The sequence below is a fragment of the Andrena cerasifolii genome, chromosome 1, assembly GCF_050908995.1.
Source record: "Andrena cerasifolii isolate SP2316 chromosome 1, iyAndCera1_principal, whole genome shotgun sequence".
NCBI lineage: Eukaryota > Metazoa > Arthropoda > Insecta > Hymenoptera > Andrenidae > Andrena > Andrena cerasifolii.
In genome coordinates this window covers 10908909-10931370 of record NC_135118.1, presented here as the reverse complement: position 1 = coordinate 10931370, position 22462 = coordinate 10908909, and the positions used below count along the sequence as shown (strand labels likewise).

The following is a 22462-nucleotide window of genomic DNA, read 5'->3' as shown; positions in this document are numbered from 1 at the left end:
CACGCATCGCCTGACCCACATTTCCGTTTTAAATAACGCCAACCCGTTTTGCTCGTTTATACCGCAGCTAGCTTTTGCACAATCGTTCCTTCCAAAAGGAAAACCGTTGAAAATCTCTACCCAACGGCACTGGTCACTGTGCCCGCTCGCATCATCGATCCGAGAGGAGCTGATAGCAGCAGAGTGACCCTAGTGGCTACAGAGTGACCCTAGTAACACGAACATTTCTCGTCCTCTAGTGTTCCATTTTGTGGCAACATGCCCTGCTGTTTATGCAAGGGAACACGAAGACAACTCATTACTGAAGAACGCACAGGACAGATGGAAGAAAGCTAGGGTGTTGACATCATAGGGTAGACCGAGGCGGAGCGGATCAAAATAAGAATTTGCTCCATATTTCTTACATGGCGATAGACACGAGCATTCCGATCGTTCGTAGTACCTCGTCCCCCTCCCCCGCATCTACCACAATAGCCCGCCAATTGTTCTAAGTCATTGTTCAGAGCTGGCATACGTTTTCAGTGGGAAGGCCGCGTGCGAACGTTGCAATTTTCGTCCGAATTTAACCTATGTAATCTGCAATTTTGTGAAAAAGAAGTAAGCTTGAAAATTCAAATGTGTTTGTTATTATTAGTTTGCACGGTGTCCAAGCTTAGTATTTGATATGTTTTAGACTATTATATAATAATATGTTTATGTAATCTACAATCTTTGAAATCCTTATAGGGTAAAGAGGCACAATCATTGGCGATTTAAGTAAGAGTGTCACATAAATAGTGAATTATAAATGTGAATTTAGTAAATTTGAAATAAAAAGCAATATAAGTATGAAAAACTCTAATAATCTAAAAATAAATAGAGTTTACAGAAGAAAATCAAGAACGTATAAAAATATACAAAAAATGTGTTTCCTACGAGGAAATATAGTTATTGGCATGGTCAAGACAGTAATTTTCCAATCGGTTCCAAAGTGATTGGCCGCTATTTGATATATAATATAATCAAAAAGAAAATGTTATCTGATTTGGTGATAGAAATAAGATTAAAATTATTCAATAAAAATGGATATATTTTATTACGTATGTATTTATTTTGGCTTTTAACAGGGGGCTATTTACTGTTTCAACATTAACATGGATAAGAAACAATCACTGGCCGTCGGGCCAATTACGGCCATGTAAAATTATTCATATGACTGTTGTTGGTCCCCTATATTTTTCATAATCTTAATATATAAAGCAGAAAGCTTTTATATGTTTGTGTGTTTGTCTGTCGCCTAAAAACTTTTCAACGATAAACTCTGCGATCACGAAATGTGCCTCAGCTCATTATGCCTGACTAATCTAAATGAATGTGACTATTTAAAAAAAAAAACTGAATCTAAATTTCGGGCGAAGCCGAGTAGCAAAGCTAGTATATGTATAATTTTAACAAATGAATATTTCTTCTATAAAGTTTCAACTTTTATTTCTCGATATATACCGAATACGAGAGATATACATATCATAAATAGGTCATCAAATTCGAAGTATAAAATCATGGCTTAGGTAAGGGGAAGTTGGAAATTTATTCTAAAAAATGCGTTCAAGTATATTTGACTGAAAACAAGGTTTCGTGTAATTTCATTATCTATTCAGAAAAATGACTTCGAATACAGTTCTCTGTTCACCTGCCGTTGCTACTGTTAGGAATCTACGGCTATGTATTTCTTTCAGCATAGAGGAAGCTTGCTTCGCCCCAGACCTTTGACCCGTCATTACACCAACGCGGTGTGTTAAGAAAAAATAATGATCGTCGTTACTGGGGCTGGATAATGACGGCCGATGAAGAAGCGCGGTGGTTAAATCGTGATCAGCGAAATGGCGAGTTCAGCGGCTCCGAGAACCCTCCATTAAAGACAGTCTGCTCAGTTTTCAACCGGTATTGTGCTCCAGAAAATCGTTCAACTTTCTTCATGCAGCAAGTGGAAACGAGTCATCAAAAACTTACGGTTCCTGCATCACGTTACCTCCAATTCGCATGATCGGTCCGATTTAGTATCTTGCTGCCTCTCGTGTCGATATGTAGGTACATAGCATACACAGGGCTGCTTTAGGATCGTCGTAGGCCCTAGGTACTTTTGCTTAAAAACTGTATTTGTAGGCCCTTTCAATTTATTGTTCACGTCATTCAATGTTAATATATTTACATTATTTTTTAAACTAAATTATATTCTCACTTTTGTTTTTGTTACATTAGGGTACATTCCTATTTAAAATTTCATTTTGAGAATTTCGTAGGCCTCTGTAGGTTCGTAGACCCTAGATTTTCTCTCGTGATTTTTGCAGGAAAAAATCAGGATTTCAACTTTAAATAGCCGCCATTTTGTTTTAACTTAATATTTCGGAAAATTCTCTCCGTCAACCTGAGGATACATTAATATACTCACGAAATCTGTTTTGTTTTTTGATTTTAGATAATCTGGTTCCGAATGGCAATGCTCACCGCAAAACCAAATTGTTAAAAATGCTTCTTGGATGTCGCTTGTTATTTTATTATAAAATTAAATATTTTTCTACGAAAAAATTACCAAATGTTCTTGAAATATTGCTCTTTTAAGCGCAAAAAGTTTTGTAAAAATATACGCTTCCGCTTCTTCAAAAAAAATTCACAAATATTCGCCTCTTTTCGGCCGCCTGACTAGGTACAACCCCTTAAGAAGCAACTATTAAACCCAACCACGAGCTAATCAGTGCTAGAAGCGCTTGAGCTTTCAACGAGAATGCAGGACAATTGAACTGTTGAATCAGTTGAGTTAGTAGCAGCCAGGCTCCAAGTTAATCAGAAAGAAAAGTTCGCTTCCACTCGGTTTGAAAGCCTTTAACGTTGTTGGCCAATCGAGTCAACGAGAATCAATATTCGCAATTGCTGAAGCCAACTACCTGTTGTTACTTGATACTTGTTATGTGTTAATAAATACAATCAAACCTAAGTATGGTCCCAAGCCAATTCCTGAATAGTGCTTGAAATCGGTTCAGGTAGCACTTGTGCAATTTTCAAGACAGGATCGTTGAAAGCAGCAACTCGACTGTAATACTTTTAACACTGCGCAATCAAACGTTTAACTTTGTATCTCGAACTCCTAAACGCTCGCGGGATGAGTCCTTTTGCACTTTCCGCGAGACCTGAACTGATATCCTCAGCCGCCAAGTGTATGTTACTTTCGGTGTTTGCGAAGGATGCACGCTATCGACGCGAACGCTAACGAATCCCCGTTTGTGAGGGATGGCACCATTAAGCTTCGCGTCATAGTGATTTTAAGATCTGTTCATTATATCTCTTCACCTGCTATATCACTTTATTCTCCCCTCTTTCCACTCTCTCCCCCTGGTTCGTTCGCCTCTACCCCTTTCGCCTTAGCGCCGAGCTTGGTATAGAAGTCGTATAATATAGGTCGTTTCGTCGAATGCCTCCGGTACGGAAGCTGAGTAATCTCCGTTGTTTCGCCGCGTTTTGTTTCGTTCAATGGGCGAGGCTCGCGCGCGCGAATAAAATTAACGAGCCAGCCGTTCTTTAGCCCCCTCGCGGGTGCTTTTATTGTATTCCTCCACAAGCTCTTCTCCTTTCGCCGGGCTTTCTATAGAGTATTGCTGGAAGAACCAGGGAAAATCCTGGACGAGCAAGATCGCCCTGGCTAAGACGACCTTAGCTGGGAGATGTATGACATTAAACGCGCGCACGTCATCTGCCGTCGCTGGCTGAGGAACGTTAAAAATGTGAAAATTTGTGAGACAAGTAGCTCGGGATTTGCTGCACGATCAGGGGTAAACACGAGTGTTCACGGTCTACGAAAAGCATGGATGTTTTTACTCGACCTGTATTTTTTGCGAGCAATTTCGATGGTCCCTTGGATTCTTCTTATTTCTAGGTATACAGGGTGTTGTGAGAGGTACTGCGCGCGCTGATTACGCAAAGTACAATTCACGTAAGTATCTCAGTGGGGAGACCGGGGCTGGTAGGCTAGTTTATTAGTGTTTGACTTTTAATAAATTATGTGGACGAAGTACCATTAAACTGGTTAGTATATTTGATAGGGCATACATTTGGCTGTCTGATTAAATTATAACAGTTGACTGAATGTGACAACAATTAAGGTATTTTAATGCTTTTTTAACACCTTCCAAGCTGGTCAACCAGCCCCAGGGATTGGGGTTGGTAGACTTACAGTATGGGGTAGGTTGACTATAGGTACAATCAGTTGAAAAAATGTGATTAGCAACTTATCTCAGTGGTAATAAAATAACACACTGCCACAAGAGTTGTTTCGTTATAAATTATCCTTCCTTCATATTTTAACAATAAACTGAAAATTTTTTTCAACCTAAACATAAATTATAATGCATTTAGAATGTTGCGAAGTACACTGGTGCTACTGGTGCTCGCGACAACGATAAGAAGACGGCGGAGAAGACGAACGCGACATAGATCTCCTGTCAAGTTGTCACTTGATTACCAGACGCCATTAGGAGCAGAAGGGCTGATGTCAGAATTATCTTTATAGATTCACTGTTCCTTTGTATTCAATGCAGTTCGTTCGTTCTTTATGCTCCCCTGTTCTGTTTGTGTTCCATTACTCCTCTGCGATGCCCGCCGAGAGAACTCTCCGTTGCAACACTGAGCGCATTGCAACAATAACACAGTGAAATTAAAACAAAAATTAAAAGTCGCTTTCTGAATAACAAAATAAGAATTTAAATACTAATAATTATTATAATTATTTTGACTTCAAAAATTTATATAACCTTCAATTATTTATGTATAAACAAAAAGATTATGTTAACAGATCGTCTACTAAACAAATTTTAAAATAGTCCCCTAACAATTCTTCCATTGTAACTATGTAGAGTGTAAAAACATAAAATTTATTTAAAATATAATAAATTAATTTAATTAAAACTGTTAAAGTGTAACTGTTAAAAAATGTGCGATCGCGGGATCGGACGTAAATGCATGGCATGGTAGAAGTGACTCGTTTCTACGGTAAATCGATCCACAGTAGAGCATATGTCGCTGCGAAGTTATCAACCCCTAATCGAAATCAAAACGTGACACCGAGTGTACAACTACTGGGAGTTGACAGTCGCACAGCTGCTTGAATATAAGTACCCTTTCTTTTTGTTCGTTTAATTGCAATTAACTCCATTTAGCGGGGAGAAAGTGAGTACGAATGGTCCAATTAAGTACTAGTTGAAGCTATTTTCAAGCAGAGTTGGAAAACTGTTTCGGAAGTGTCGTTGAAAGTGCAAACGAACATGGAAAAGTCTCGTTAGCCTCGCCACTGTCTCGAAAGTTGCGCCACGCGCGCATGTGCGTTCGATTCTGCAAGCACGTGTCGGCCTGTCGTGGAAACTTATTTCTCGAAACGAACGAGGCAAGGAACGGAAACTTGTATGTAGTGAAACTGTCCGGCAGATGCCGGTGGAGGGCGCGCGCGCACGCTTTCCAACTAACTTGGATGGGTTTCTACGTAAGCGAATGGCAGATACGACTTAGCAGTTTTAAACTTGCTAAGTCGTTTCCTCGTAATAGCCATCGCTACAAAACTCGCTTGAGTGGTAGACAACCTACCGCGACACTTTTGTGTAACCATGGGCGAACAGATTTAATTGTAGCTCAGCTGTCTATGAGTTTTTAAGTTCAAACTGAGGCAACCTGTATACGAGATGTTTGATTGCTGCGAGTCAGATTGATAAAAAGACTCTACGTCAAAAACAATAGGTGCGATTTGAAATTATCTCTAAATATTTTTTGTGCACACACCTTTGTGACCACTATTACTTATATTAGATTAAGGGGTAATGCCACTCTAGAGCCCGGAAAGCAGCCTGATTTTGAAATTTTTTTATGCGAGTATAGTGAATGGAATATAAAATCTGTTCGAAGGCCTTTATTCTACTTACCTTGAAGTATGATCACAATTTTTTTATAATTTTTTTTTAATATAAATTGGTGGCGCTATAGCTCAACAAAAGAAGCTTCTTCTGAAAAACAGTGTTCGGGGGACGGAAATATTTCTCCTTCAATTTTTGACCTAGAACAAAAAACCAATTTTTGTATAGTTCTATATAAGATTATCTCAGGAAGTACAGGAGGAAATTAAAAAATACTGTTTTTTGTTAGAATGGTGTGTGATTCAACAAAACGTTTAATTTTTAGATAAAAGTGACGTGAAAAATTATTGAAACGTTTTGTTCCATCACGCACCATTCTTACAAAAACACAGTATTTTTTAATTTCCTCGTGTACTTCCCGAGATAATCTTATATAGAACTGAAAAATATTTGGTTTTTTGTTCTAGGTAAACAATTGAAGGAGAAATCTTTCCGGCCCCGGAACACTGTTTTTCAGAAGAAGCTTCTTTTGTTGAGCCGCCATTTTGTATTAAAAAAAATTATAAAAAAAATTGTAATCATACTTCAAGGTAAATACAATAAAGGCCTTCAAATAGATTTTATATTCCATTCACTATACTCGCATAAAAAATTCTCGAAATCCGGCTGGATAAAAATTTCCGAAATATATATATATATATATAAAATTAAATAAATATCAAATTAAATAAAATCGTTTAACTTAGAATGTTTAATATATATATATTTCTCATAATGTGTTTCGGAATCTTTTTATGAACATTAAATGTTTTGCAAACAAAAACACAAAGCGTGAAACAAAAATTCGTTCATCGACACAGCTTCAAAGCACCGGTCTAACTAAAACAAATGGCGCAACACTGCTATTGTAACAGGCATTTGTTTAGAAAGTTGGTGGGTGGAGAAAGGTCTGTATTTCTGAAAATCGTCTATATAGTATTCCACCTAAGAACAGACCCTACGCCCCTATCGATTTGCGACTGATCTACGTAGCTCCCACGGGTCTGACACACGCGATTGGTCGTAGCGTTTTCCTTGCCGGTTTCCTACCAATCAACGGTATATCCCTGCGCGGAACGAGTCTACTCTTAAGTGGAATGCAGTATACGTAGTTGGACTTTGATCTTCTTCCATTGTAGAAATGTGACATTGATCGTGATTGCCCGAACCCAGGATTCTTTGGCCTTTAATTTTTCTGGATTGTGCCCGTTTTTTCTCTTATTAAATAGGGTAAAGGACCCAATTACTGACACCTAACCAATCACTGTGACCTTAAGCTATTTTACTTAAAATAACGAATAAATAAACTATAGTATATAATTTATAGTATAGATTAAAGTTTGAATTACTAATAATACTTAATAATTCTTTTTGTGTGTGACTTTGCAACGTTTATTTATTCGTTATTTTAAGTAAAATAGCTTAAGGTGACAGTAATTGGTTAGGTGTCAGTAATTGGGTCCTTCACCCTACAGTTCGATAGTTACCCCTCTAACGCGTCATGCTAAAATCTCAGTTTCGATTTGGAATAGACTGCGATCGTTTCCTCTCTGGACTCTTCAACTACAGTAGGCTACAAAGTTCCTCAATACTTCCTGAACATTGAACTGAAATCACATAATGCCACATGTAAGTATGTGCCCTGTCTCTCCCAGTCAAAGAATCAAATATTATTTATCCTCTTACTTGCGCCCCTTTTTAACGTAATGTAATGTAAAATTACATATCTGCAACTTGCGACTGTTTCTGCGGGATCAAAGGAGCAACGCTGCCTTCAAATTTACTGTTTTCTATCGATTCACCGAACCTTCTGAGTGTATCGAGAACCCCTCAAGGGAGCCCGACTCTATTAACGCGTTTCTTTGCACGCACATCAAGAGAGCCAATTCGAACCGCCGAATCAAAGTCGTAGTCGCCTTCCCAGCAAAATAAATCTACTGTCGAGCATCTAGAAAAGAGGCTATGGGAGCAGAGGTGGGGCACGTTCGTGGAGTCACTGAGGGTGGCGGTCGACAGGGGCGGCAGGGGGGTAACAAGGGTTCCCTGGAGTACTCGACTCATTTCACCCGAGCCAACACAGACCTCTCGACTCGACTCCACTCGCGGAAACGAAATCTGATACGAGAAAAGCTAAACTCCTTCAAATGCACAAGCCTCCCCTACCCTCCCCATCCCACCCCCACTCTCTCTCTCTCTCTCTCTCTCCCTCTTGTACTCTGCAGTCTAAAGGCTGTAGCCTTCTCTCACTCCTTCCTGATCCCCTCCCTCCGATGTTCGACCCTTGCTCCTTTCAGCCACCCACTTATACTCAGGCAACCCTTTTCATCGTGAAAACGTTGTTCTGTAATTCACTCTTTCCTTGCTCTCCTCTGTTTTTCTACGCGGTCCTTCTCCAGAGTGTTTTAAAACCGTCCCCTACTCTCACTCTGCTCTCCCTGTCTTCCTAGTTCGAGTACTCCTTTCTCTACCTTATCCCTTTCTCTCTCTCTCTCTCTCTCTCTCTCTCTCTTTTCTTGGGTCGTATCCACGATCCTCCGCCGGAGAATTCTTTTCCACGAGTCACTGCTCCACTCCCGATCGGATTCCCCCAGCACTAACTGATGAGAGCAGGACCTCTACTTCCGACTGTTTAACTCCCTTAATTAACCAGGTGGAGTCACTCGCGGCGGCAAGGATTTCGAGCGCTTTTTTTCGCCACGGCACGCGACCCCATCTGGACGAGGGAATTCGAGTGCCCGAGTACATTCGTGGCTTCTTTTCGCGTTCGCCAGTGAATGAATTCATTCTTAGCGCTTACCGCGAAAGGAGGGAGACAGTTCTACTGTTTACCTGCAACTGCGTTAAACGACGTTTCCTCTTCGCACTGCTTTAAGGTAAATATATCAAGAACTTTATATAGATTTTCTAGCATTACATGCGGCTACGAGACACAAGAGTGTGTTGCAGAATCGGTACGGAACATTTGGTGGAAAATTCGATAATGTCTCGCGATCTGATTTAATTACGTTGCGGCAACTGCAATTTCATTTCGACAGCGTCCATAGGTCGTAGGATTTTGCGGAATTTAAATATTGCAAAGCGTCAGAATACATAATCATATTTTACGTAATTTACGAAAGCTTTGATATGTTGTCCAGACGACGTTATGAATGAACGGCGATATATTTTTGAAAGTTTTCTAGTTAATTACCGAGAGGTTTGTCATTGCTCGGCTTGTTTAATGTAAGATGGTTAGTGTGCAGTTTGAAACGTTACGCTGCAGTCGCAATTTAAACAATGCTTAGAAGGTTATAGATCTAATGAGTTAGTGCAGTCATCTACTTCAGATTTCATGCACACCATTGTCAACCTCTGGCTGAACTTTTTTGGAAATGCAAAGAAATTGAACTGCCAAACAAAGGAAGTTGAACTTATGCCTTATTATCAAGTTGAATTTAATTTCTTTCTATTAAAATGAATCTCCTGTACCAATTATGGATTAAAGATATTGGAAATTTGCAATATGTGAAATAAACTTGTAGGAAGTTTATACAAAACGTAGTAAAACGATTCATTAATTTTCATTAAATATATTCTCCAACTGGGTCATCAGTGAAATTCACTCATTTCAAGATGAAATGGAAGAAAACATGTGATACTTCTTAGAACCGAGGATCAGCTATCAGATTAGAACATATTGAGGCTCCGCAAAGCAGGCATGTTTGACTTCGAGGTAAAATATGTTTGAAGCATCATTGAAAAGGCTACTACTAGCGCCATATAGTAGTAATTTCGTGTATCCTCTACAGGTATATAGGCCGGTATTCATAGTCGCTACTTATTCTTAAGCAAATGCTTAAGCATTCGGCATCCTTTACTAGCTACTAGGTTAGTAGAAGATGACGCATGCTTAAGCATTTGCTTAAGAATAAGTAGCGACTATGAATACCGGCCATAGAGACGCTTCCCGAGTGAGGGGAATTTTATCTATTAAACATTTTTTATTTTTTTTATTAAAGTGGAATATCTTAAGAGTATAACCATCAATTTTTAGCAAAAAATATACAAAATTAAGATAAGTTAATATAATATAATTATAATATAATATAATTTCATATAATATCTAAAAAATGAATTTTCAATTTTGAATGATCCTGCACCGAGCTACGGCTGTCGCCGTAAAGCGCCCAAATAAAAAGCACGCCTCGGACATCGCCCATAACTCACAAACCGTTCAATACTTTTTACCACAAAAAATACTGAAACATCCGTAAGATGTACTCTTTCCAATAGACTAATGTTTAATAATAAAAGTTCATCGGATTTTCTACAAAAAAATCCCCAAGAAGCATGTTGTTTTGACCGATCTACGCAGGCCTCCCCCTTAAAAGAGGCTTAGTTTCTCTCACCCCGCCAATTCACATTCATACCAAAGAAAACTTTCTCAGTAAATGCGGAGGTTGCAGGAACAGACGGAAGATAAGGAATTACTTTGAGATGATCATGGTTTGTGTACGTTTGGGAACTACGTACAATAATATTCCGTTACGTTACACGTAATAACATTTCGTTGAATAAAGTATTTTCGCATAGTTTATTTTTATTCAAAAGTGTAGGGTACATTTGCGTATAATAACGTAAAATACTTCATTTTAAAGCACGGGTGGCAGCAACCCTAGATTCTACATCAGTAATTTTACAGGATGACCATCAGTGGCGTCAGTAGTCGAACACTCTGTATACCGAAACCAGAATTGTAGCTTTGCTGCACAACCTATGGCTTCGGGATACAGCGCCCTAATAATTATTTAAATGCAGGGATGCAGCAGTGTTCTAACTATAGCTCTATTCCCACGAAACGTGATATATCGTCCCGTGTAGGCCAGTCGATTGCGTGGCCTATTCAATTTACGAAGCCTAATTCCAGCAAGTTGCAGACATACGAAGGGGGAGAGATCGACGGGGGAAAACCGCACGTGTCGTTCGTCTCCAATATGCGAGGCGTGCAGCCCACACGATGCCGTAAAATCCCTGGGGTGTGATTTGTATGGCGATAAATATCCGAGGTTTAGGCGAGCGCAGACGGTGCCGCCGCTGCCCAGCGATCGAGCGAAGCTCGTCGCCTCGTACATTTCACTCGACAGACTGGCGGGCAATTCGAACTTCTCTTTCTGCAAACGCATCGCTTGAGAAGCTCCTCTTTTAGATTAGCAATTTTTTTAATTCAGTCTTTACATTCACAGTTTAAGTTCGCTCTAAAATATAGCTCGAATTCGAAGCGGCAGAATTTTAGCTCAAGCTAGAAAACTCTTGGGACCTGCTGTGACTTGAATTCATAATTCTGCAAAAATCTTCAGCAGGCTCCATTTCTTTTTGCTATACTTGAAGGGTGTGAAACTGCGCGTTGTTAAACATTGGATTAAATAGAATTACGAGTTTTTAATAAATTACAAGTTCGTTTGAGAACGTTTATTTTACTTGTATGAACTCTTGAACTTGGAACTTCTGTTTCAATTAATTACAAAGAAACCAATAGAGACTGAGACTTGTTCTATGGCATGAAGTTTATTAACATCATAAGTTTTAAAAAGCATGTTTGTTTAGTAGAAAATATGCATTATATACGACGCTACAGATGGATCATTAAATAGACTTTTTGAGAAAAAGTTTCTTTCGTTTTGCAGTGATAACTCAAAAACGGAGGTTCCAATCGATTCAAAACAAATTCGAGCATCTTCAGAAAATGTGTAGTTTCGGACTAGACCTAAATTAAAGTTAATGAAAATTCGTATTCCTTATGAAATAAATAAGACCTCACCTTTTGGGGCTTGGGGGGTTGTAAAACCTCGTCAATGGGGTCTCAATGGGGTTTTAGTTTATTTTCATAAAGAATAAGAGTTTTCATTAACTTTAATTTAGGTCTGGTCCAAAACTACACATTTTGTGAAGATCCTCGAATTTGTTTTGAATCGATTGGAACCTCCGTTTCTGAGTTATCACTGCAAAACAAAAGAAACTTTTTTTAAAAAGCCTTTTTAATGATCCATCTGTAGCGTAATATATAGTACATATTTTTGACTCCACATACAATTTTTTTAAAGCTTATGATGTTAACAAACTTCATGCCAAAGGACAAGTCTCAGTTTTAATTGGTTTCTTTGCAATTAATTGAAACAGAAATGCTTCATTTTAGACAGGAACGACTAGTACCCTTAATCGGAAAATTAGTCCTCACCGTCTAGTAATATAGATGCATGATAAATTTTTCTGTACACCCTATTTTCGGTTAGACAGGATCGTGCATATACTCCCTACAACCTCATCACGCCCAATGGAAATGAGATTTGTCAATAGAGAAAGATGGAAATCTTATCTGCTTATGAAACAATCTTACAGCAAACTGCATACTGCCAGGCCGCGATCTCTCTAAAAATGATTAAAAATCTCCCATAATTCGTGCTGGGCATCGAAAACTCTTTACCATTTACATACCTACCTCCCTCCTTGGTTTAGGGATTCAGATTTCCAAAAGATTCGCGCATCGCGCTCTGTGTAAAAAGAAAAAGCTTCTTAATATCCAACTTTCCGTTCCCTGCAGGTTCAAATGTATTGGTTTATCCACATTTGGAAACTGGGAAAGCAAACCCCACATTCTGCCTTCGAATTGAAACTACTATAACCTTCAAGCGAATTCTATTTTTATGGAATATATTCGATACCCCCTCTTGAAGGCGCGCTCAGTGCAAAGTGATCGCGTTCATTTGCCGATCTGAAAATTCATACGCCCTTCGTCTGCTTCTTCGCGCGAGAGCCGGGGGAGGGGGTTATTCTTGGTCTCGGTCGATGATAATTATTCTCGTAAATTCAAGCATAAATGCGCGCGCGGCCGGTGTGGGAACGGGGTGAAAGGGATTGGTAGGTTAAATGCTCGTAATGACGTCTCCGTAATTGCATCGAAAGTTCGCGGGGGAAACTGTAATTATCGCATGGGAGCAGCTCCAACGATACCATCGGTCGTGTTGCCTACAATTGACGGAATGCCAACCATAGCGAATAATACTTTTACAAATTGTATTTCAAAGCGTCGCGTCCAAATCGGCGACAAAGTGTGGCGTCGTATAAGCCTGTTAATAAGTCGATTCGCAACGCGTTAACAGCCCCTTTCGATAAGAATCGTGAAAGTAATTTGAGCATACCGAGCGTACCGAACATATTGCATCTAACGCGACTTGGCCAATGTGAAAACAACGATGATCCTATCACAGGTATGACACGACACTTCACCCCTAGCAACCGACGATCAGTGAAAGGATTGATCGAGCGGTTGCGGCAGCCTGAATAATTTATTTGGATAATCAACTGTATTAATATTCACAATTGGGGTAGTATCGATTATTACGAATTATAGGCACTCAGATAATCATCTAGGCAAGTGTTCATTATTCGCTGAAGCGAATGTACCCTCTTGATTGATTTCTATTCAACATCCCTGAATGTTTCCATATATTTGTATGCTACATTAGTGGTTCCGGCTACTAAATCGTGAGAACAGAAACTAAAAAACCGTTCAATGGCTTTAAGAAATCGGCTGATTTTGCTCAGACTACAGGAGTAAGCTCAGGTAGTAATATTGTTAATAAGAATAGCAACGATCAATAGAAATGATGCATTGTTTTTTTTTTTTTTAAAGAAATTCAATTAGTGGACGGGAATAATTTGATATTGAATTTTCTATTTTTTAATTTTTAAGTTAAAGTAGTGAATACACGTGTGTCTTTCCTTTTACGATTTTGTTGCGATATGAAACGATATTAAAAAGATTTTTAAAACAATGGTGGACGGTTAATTTTTCATACACAGAAGGAAATTTATTTTACATACCCCGCTGAAGGTTTTGACGTTATGTAGAGCATTCTGCGCGTCCAGGGCTGCCTTTCTCGTATAAAACGTTACGAAGCAACATCCTGCAACAAGAAATAAACATAATCCTTTGTTAGGTAAAATTCTCGAAGGGGAAATAATAACTATCTAGTGGTAGTAATTTAATTTCTTCGTAATAATCTCTTGGAAGAGAATTCGGATTAAGTTTTGAATTGTTAAAATTATAACAATTAATACCTGGACCGTTGAAAATTAGTTTAAAAAGTTTATTTCAAAGTAATCAGGGCAAGAGTCGAACTTGTTAATGACGTTGGGCACCCTTGCCAACATATGAAAATTAATGGACTGCAACTAGCAACACGATAATGGGTTCGTTAATAAGACACTTTGAATTATGTATGCGAATGGTTTTCGCTTCAAGAGCCTGGCGACCTAATTTTAATGTTGTTTCCCGCTAAATGCACACTTATTGCGTGAGACATAAGCTATCCACGTGCGTTTGTATTTCTGCCACGTTCAAATCACTCGTATTTTACTTAAAATTGATTTCCTAAGCACGTGCCGAAAGTTGTTTTCATTTTTTAACCACTCACGCTGACAGCACTGTGCCAACACAGAACTGATATGCGCGAATGCGCCTATAAGAGTGTCCGCTTTCACAGCACTTGAGCATGTCCTAAGTAGTACATCGCTATGCCTATTCCGCCGGCTGTGCCGCGCTAAATTGCTTGCAGCCACTAGGCGCAGCCGTATACCACAAAGGAAAATAAAATAAAAACGCTCTAAGAGGCTTGGTACGACAGGCAACGGTACTCCAGAGTCCAGACAGGAGGGTGACGTGTCTGATATAGAAAGAGGGTTGGGGTGTAAGTCGGTCACTCTTGGGAAGTTCATCAAGGGCTTCCGCATCCCTTCGCTGCCGTGGCTGGACACCACCCAAGCCAGAAACAGATTGGATCGATCAATAGTTTTGAGTTGCCAAAAGTTCGCTGCGCCGTTGTATTGCCACCAGCATCCCTATCCCCTTCATCACCATCCACAGCCGACTTGCTCGGTGTTACCTTCATGAACTGAACATCGAGGTCCACGGAGGGTGGCGGGGAGGGGTGCTCATTCTCCGTTTAATTTACAAATACGCTGGTTGTACGGTAGGTAGTCAGCCTGTTTCGTTGCACGTAGACCTCTAACCCAGGGCTCGGGAAAGTCTACGGCCCTAGCCGTACATTCGGCAACTTTCGAATTCCAGCTGAAACTTACATTACGGGAATGGCCTGAGCCAAATTGCTTCTGCTTCGCCGTGGGCAAGGAAAAAGGCTCTGGGTAGACTTCCTCTCGTTCCTGGCCAACGAATCGAGCTACCTACAACCGATATTTACAAAGCACGTCGTCGGAACGGCTCCGGAGCAACGTCGTACCAAAGACAACGCCAGGGCGGAGGGCACTTGGTGCTGGACATCCGGGGAGTATTTCGGAGAGGTAATTGAAAGTTGGAATTGACAGGCCTCTGAATTCATTATCCGAATATGGTTCTTTACCAGCTTCGGAGCACCTGTGTATTTTGTTCTCCAGCACCGCTCCCCGAATCGCAGGCAGTTCACCTAACGGAATCTATCCGAAATACGGGGCAAATCCGTATCGATTAGGGGTTTTCCCATTTACGAAGAGCAGGGCAATGGCTGAGGAGGGAACCCTAATGAATTAGGAGCAGGTTAATGAATTAGAAGCAGGTTAATGAATTAGAAATAGGCCGGCGAATTAGAAGCAGGTCGACGGACGAGAAGCAGGTGAACTGCGTCATACTTGGCGCTACTTTTTGAGCAAACTTAGTAACTCGCCAATTTCATCGGAGTAAATGAAAATACGTATTGCGTTCGAGAGCCCTGAATACACAAGAGTATCGTTCCGTAATAAGGTAAGTATTCGATACCTCGTCGAACAGTCTACGGTACCGTGACGGGTGCATAATTGAAAAATGCGCAACACGATATTGAAACTCGAGACGCATCGAATTGAAATTTCGTTCCTACGTAGCTTTCGTCCGTGCCTTCGCCTCGGCCGTAGCCGCCTCGTAGATAACGATCGCGAAGAGTAACAGAATTCCCTATAAGCAAGAAAATGAGAAACTTGATATTAGGTATCCTGCAACATCTGATCAGCGTACTCAGGCAGGTCCTCCGGCAGAATCGAATTTCACTTACGAACGCTCTGAAATCACTGCTTTTGTTAACGTTAATTTGATACAGCCACACCGAGAAACACAAACTTGTTACGGTTCGCGATTCTTCTCGATGGTATTGGTTAGCGAAACACCAGTTTTCTTTGCGCGAGATGAAAACATTCAATTCTGAGCAGTACAACTACGTTGAACTATTATCACTTGATATCATTTGTAGTCGTCCAGGCCTTTCTGAATACATAGCAGGCGTCTGCCTGGAAATTTTGCGCAGCTCAACTTTTTCGTTGAACATGCGTCGACACTGACGAAAATATAAGTTTCTGCAATTTGCCATTAGAGCTTCGCGATGAATGCTATCAATAGATGAGCGAGATTTTTGTGATAAAAATGAGTTCATATACGACGTCATTCAGACCTTTCTTGAGGGGGAGCGCCACTGTGACGGCCGGAAAAGTAAGTCACTTTTAAGATTTTTTTTTCAGGATTATTTACAGTTTTCATAAAAAAAATTATTACCTACCTTTAGTGCGCTGTCTTAAGAGACTATACAAAAATAAATAAATAGAAAAACATCTATAAATTTTAATATATTAATTATCTTCTGGACCCCCCCACTCGAGCTGGTCGAAGGTGTAACTATGGAACAGCAGGTCCGAAATCAAATTTCATTTTTCTGTTATAAACTATATGAGTGTAATTTCCGTTGTACGTACGGATTCTTTGATTGAAAACAAATTATTTAAAATACGCTCGAAAAACTGTCCATCTTATTCGCGGATTTTCGAAACTTTTCTTCTAAAGCGCACCATTTTTACAAAAAATAATTTGTTTAAGAAATCGGTTCGTACAACGGAAACTACACTCATATAGTTTACAAAAAAAAAATGAAATTTGATTTCGGACCTGCTGTTCCATAGTTATACCTTCGAGCAGCTCGCGTGGGGGGTCTAGTAGATTAATTAATATATTAAAATTTATGGATGTTTTCCTATTTATTTATTTTTGTATAGTCTCTTAAGACAGCGTCCTAAAGGTAGGTAATCAATTTTTTTATGAAACCTGTATATTATTCCTGAAAAAAAATCTTAAGAATGACTATTTCTTGGGTCACTCTTTCACTCAACCCCGAACTCGCGCCGAATGCGCGCCGAACACCGAACGAGCAAAAAATCGGTGCGCGCCGAAAGCACATTCGGAGCGAATGCACAGGTCAATACGCGGCTTTACGGAACGTTTCGGTTGGTACAACAACGATGTAGTGTTTATACCATCGGTTCACATTCGGCAACAACAGGCGACAGGCGTCAGAATAATATATCTTTTGTATAGGGGTCATCGTTTCAGATTCTGCCTGAACTAAATACATATCATACGAGTCTCCGTTCGAACACGTTCCGACAACTTCAGTCACGTATCGTTTCAGTCAAGACATTCTATTTCGAGAATGTCGATCGTTGTATGCCCAAGCGTAACGTGTTGTAACTGATCGCGTCGCTGCATATAAACATTCGTATGCAATAACCCACAACAATATTTGTACGAACCGAAACGTTCCGTGTCTGAACGGATAACATAAATAGAACTTAATTCGAATCACTTCTAAATTCGATAGATCAATTGTGTAGATTACGTATAATAGTTCGGGTGAGGACGAGTTTACACTTATTTTCATCATTGAAGATCAGGACGGAAACATATTGAATATCCTTACAAAGAATTAAGTCAAATTTTTACAACATTATGTACCAATTAAGTACACAGCGAACTTTGAGCTTGGCTAGGTTCCGAAGCAATCATTTGAGGATCCTCGATCAATATTCTCGGTGCTTTCGAGAAAATACTGACCCGAAAACACGCCAAAGCCGTAGGATGCAAATTTCTCAGCGTGAGAATGCGTCAACGCTACTCAAAGTGTTAAAGACGTGCCTTTAAGAATGTATCGGACATATCTGCAAAATGGTACCAAGTTGATGAAAATTTGTGAGATTATTCTTTTTAATCTTCCTGATGTGCTGCAAAAATTTTAAACGAATTCATTAAAGGTTGATGAGTTATAACGATTTTAATTTTCACTGATTTTACACGTACTCTTATGGGAAGAGACGATCTTGACAGATAAAACAGTTGAAAAAATATTGAAGAAATGGTATCAATGTTTTCAATTTTTTTGTACATGGGACATTTTCCATGCGAACTCGGACAGACTTCGGAGTAAGTTTTCGTAGATTGCTGAAATTTGAATATGTCGTAGTCTTTAGTGATATTTCAACGTACCTCAAATGATTTTTCAACATTTTGAAAAATGACGATTTTTTACAGCTGTTTGAAGTTAAGTGCTAACCTTTTTTCAATACATTATCGCTATGGAAGTAGTAAACGTATGGAGATGAGCTTTACGGTGCTTATAGAGAAGGCATTGAAGTTTTAAGAAACAATTATTTCAGTTTAAAAAAAAAATTTAACCATTTTTGTGCAATTATTTTAAACAAATGCAGGCTTTTAACATCGGGCGCGATTTTAAAAATCTAAAAAAATGGAGAATATAGTTCTATCCTTTCCCTTGATGGACAAATTTTCAAAAACATGGACATTTTAAAATTGGCCCTGTAAAAATTGTCGAAAGTTGTATTTAAGTAAGTATTTAAAAAAAGATTACAACGAAAGTAAGTATTTAAAAAAAGATTACAACATATTCAAATTTCAGCAATCTACGAAACCTTACTCCGAAATCTGTCCGGGTTCGCATGGAATGTCCCACATGTGGTATATGGATAGATGAAAATATCTGCCGAGTTTCAATTGTTTTCACTACACCGTTTTAAAGAAATAAATTATAACTTGAGAAAATCGTGAATTCAGGGCATTATTCACTGCCAAAAGTTTCGCAAGTAATGCTTCCAAAAGCATTTGTAAAGTGAAAAATACCTTTCTAGGAGTAAAAATAAGACTCCAACTGTCGTTCGAGTTCCTTACATCTAGATTTACTATGCGTAAGACGTAGATATTCAAGTATTTCAAATTTCATATACTATTATGTAATATTGTAAGTACGTCCGATACATCCTTAATAAAGATGTCTTCATGACTGATGTCTTCAACTAATCAATGATTATGACCTACCTATCTATTCACAGTTCTCACATTATAATTATTGGAACTCAGTAGAATCCTAGCAATGCCAATCATCATTGCCACAATGCACAAACTGGATTTATAATTATTAATATATATGAAGGAATGGCAATAAATTTTTTATGAATTCTCGTACCTGCTTCGCGCAATCTAAAGGGGTATTACAAAACAAGAACGGCAATAGCTACAACGAAAGCTAGTGGTATCCCTATCATAGGACTGCATTAATTACTACGTTGAAATTTCGTTAAATAAGTAAGGAAGACAGGTCTGATGACAAAGCTGCGATAGGCAGGGAACAATGCAGGAAGGGCATTTTTCACAAATGTTAGATCGAAATCCCGACGAATAAAAGAACTGGCTAGATATTCCTGATCTGTCACCGGTGAGTTTCAGTAAATTACGAGATGGCGGCTCAGCGGGAGCTGGGAAATTATGTTCCGGCGGGTAACTAATCTTGAGACATCATCGCTCGATAGACCTTTAAATCACATCGTGTAAACTACCCCCGCGCCGCCTCTAGTTGCTCGCTGGCCAGCCTGTAATACTCGTGTCTACAAATGACCCCATTCGTCCAGGTGCCAACACAAGCCCTCTTCCTTTCCTACATATACTAACCTCCTCTGCCATCTTACGAACTGGTCTTTCCCTCGGCAGAGTACTAAACCACCTATGATATTGGTGGCATTAAAGTTTCCAATATTTATGCTTGTTCGGTGCAGCCTGCGATGTAATTTGAAGGCGACTGCGACAGCAGTAATTATTACACTTAGTTTCAATGAAAATAACAAAACGATATGAGAAATTTAGTTGGGCAGTAATAGTTCTAATGGAACTGCGATATAGTGTTTATACAGTCACTGTTTACAGTTTTATGATAGTAGTTGAAAGATGATCAAGATTGTACATAGCAGTGACTGGTTCAAGGGGTTACCTACCGTCAGGGGTTAGAAAAAGAATCGATTCTTTGGGAATTTATTTCAGAAAGTAGATGCATGTTTTTATGTAATGGTTTTTGTATTCAGATGAGGGGCACTTTAACAGGTTATTATATTATGTTTTGGTACAAAAATATTTAGTTATTGCACAATTACAACTGATTTTGACTGATATAACGACCGAACCCCGGAAAGTTTCGTAAATTATTCCAATAATGGAATTCTTTCGTGAAGAGAAGAATATAAATGTTCATTATTTCTAATATACAGTGTAACTTTGATGAAATTAGTACATTACTCTGCCTTCCCCAGAATGAGTTAATAAACTGAACAACTTTTAATTTCCTTTATCAAGTTTCCAATGTCTATTCCCTTTTAATAATTTCACGGCCCCGGAGAAAGGAGGAATATTGCGAAAATTCTGCAAAGTGGGGTAAGTAGTCAATTGAATTGTAGGAACTTTGTTTGCAGGAGCTAACTTATAAAGTCTCCACTTAATATACGTAAAACCAGCTGATGGTTTAGGTGGAAAGATGTAAATCGTCGGATTTCAAGAATGCGGCTAAAATTTCGACAACCTGTACATACCAGTATCTATATACGATATATTATACATGTTGTACAAGGATTACCATACTTTAGACAGAAGTGAAAGTGGTAGACGCCATGCGTAACAATTCGCTTTATTACCTTCAAAAATGCAATGGCAATATTAACAAAGTTGAGCTGAACGACGGTGTGTGTAACATACGTAACCATCTGTCTTTAAATTAAGCACAACATGGAAACCAAAAATTACATACAGGGAAGATCCTGACCTCGGAAATTCAAAAAATTCCGAAACTTTGTAAATATGTAGGGCATTTCTTCCTGATTACAACGCAATTTTTGTTTGCTGCCCAAATTCACTCTAAGCGGGTGTAATTGACCCCTGAAAATCCGGTTATTTTCTGATTTTGTATTACAACTCGTGAACTGAAAAATATTTTTCTTACCAAAATGATAGATCTAATCGAAACAAGTAACTTTTGTCTTGAAACTTTTTTTCTATCTCTTACAGTTCGCGAGTTATAACAGAAAATCTGGAAATAGCCGAATTTTCAGGGGTTAATTTCACCCGCTTCGAGTGAATTTGGGCAGCAAACAAAAATTGCGTTGTAAACAGTAGGAAATCCCCTACATACTCACAGAGTTTCAGAATTTTATGAAATTCCGGGTTCGGGATGTTCCCTTGTTAGATACACAGTATTCATATAAATCTTTTCCTCGCTGTATCCCCTATGCTTATTGCTGAAAGTACTCTCTCAAATAAAAATACCTGAGCACTATACAAATCACTGGGTACACCGTACTGAATGCGACAGGCAAACTCTATCTCCGCAAGAAGAGGAAGCTTTTTAATTTCCCATTCTGAATCCACTGTCCTGGGATCCCTACAGATTAACCAGAGGTGAACATCAATTGAAACTATTCGCAGTTCGGCCCGCGTGCTATGCGCACGAGGCATATGACCGTCTACGCCTCAATTCCCGATTTGTGCCTGTAATAAAATGACTGTCGAGGTGCCGGGGCACGCTTGGCGCCGGTACGCGTTTGTGCACCAACAGACCCCGTATATATGTAATCGAAGCGTTAGACCTTTGAATAAAGTTCACGGTACAGGACGGTTCATCCACTGTACGGGTATTAAATTGATAAATGGCGGGCTGGCAGTGCTTCGAGCATTGACGAATCGCGGTGAACTGTCGCGCGAGCAGCCGAGGGTGGTAGCACGAGGGTGTTAGTGTGAAAGCCAGGGTAAACCGGAACGTGAAGGGTGGCGGTCAGGGCAACTCTGATTTATTCGCAGGTTTGTCGAGTGGTAGGTCGTTCGCGTTACCGTCGTAGACAGGTACAAATTTGTCGCCGAGTTTTTGGCGCCCTTTTTTCCCTCCTTTTTAAATTGCACCTCACTTATCCGACGGGGATCGTAATAACGAAGTTTCGAGGGGGGGAGGGGGGAGGGATGGGGTGCTGAAAGATCGATACAGGCAGCGGGCACATTTATTCTCCTACGACGAAAATTCCGGTCTACCTTTTCCCCAGCATTTTTACGATTCCGGCATTCGCGATGGCATGCGTTTAATTCCTTTCTGTACGAATTTAATAAAAATTCTGGCCACCTGCTCATAAAGGCGAATAAAGTATAAATTCCAAGGTATGCGCCTGTTGTACTGGATGTTTTGTTGACACTGTTGCAATGACTTTTTCGGTGATACCTATGTTTGTGTCCTCCGGATCCAGATATTAAGCTTTTCATAACGGAAAGCCTTATGTAACCCTTCGTGGTCACACCTTCTTAATAATCAGAAATTGGTCACGCGGGGTTCACTGTACCCCGGCGTCATTTTCTGAGTTACCATTTTTGTGCTTTTGAATCTTTGAACTTTTCAGCGATAATTGCACAT

At 39.4% G+C, this 22462-nt stretch overlaps 1 protein-coding gene across 17 annotated transcripts in view; it reads right to left on the bottom strand.

Moving 5' to 3' along the window:
- Positions 1-22462, bottom strand: part of LOC143375392 (CUGBP Elav-like family member 1-A) — a 628399-nt gene that overhangs the window by 148043 nt on the left and 457894 nt on the right. For all 17 annotated transcript variants that reach the window (XR_013086888.1, XM_076824544.1, XM_076824485.1 and 14 more), the window contains one exon: positions 13770-13852. Coding sequence is in view for 16 of the 17 variants with exons in the window: in XM_076824544.1 (XP_076680659.1) it covers positions 13770-13852 (83 nt within the window). In the remaining variant the exon portion in view is untranslated. The remainder of the gene's footprint in view (positions 1-13769; positions 13853-22462) is intronic.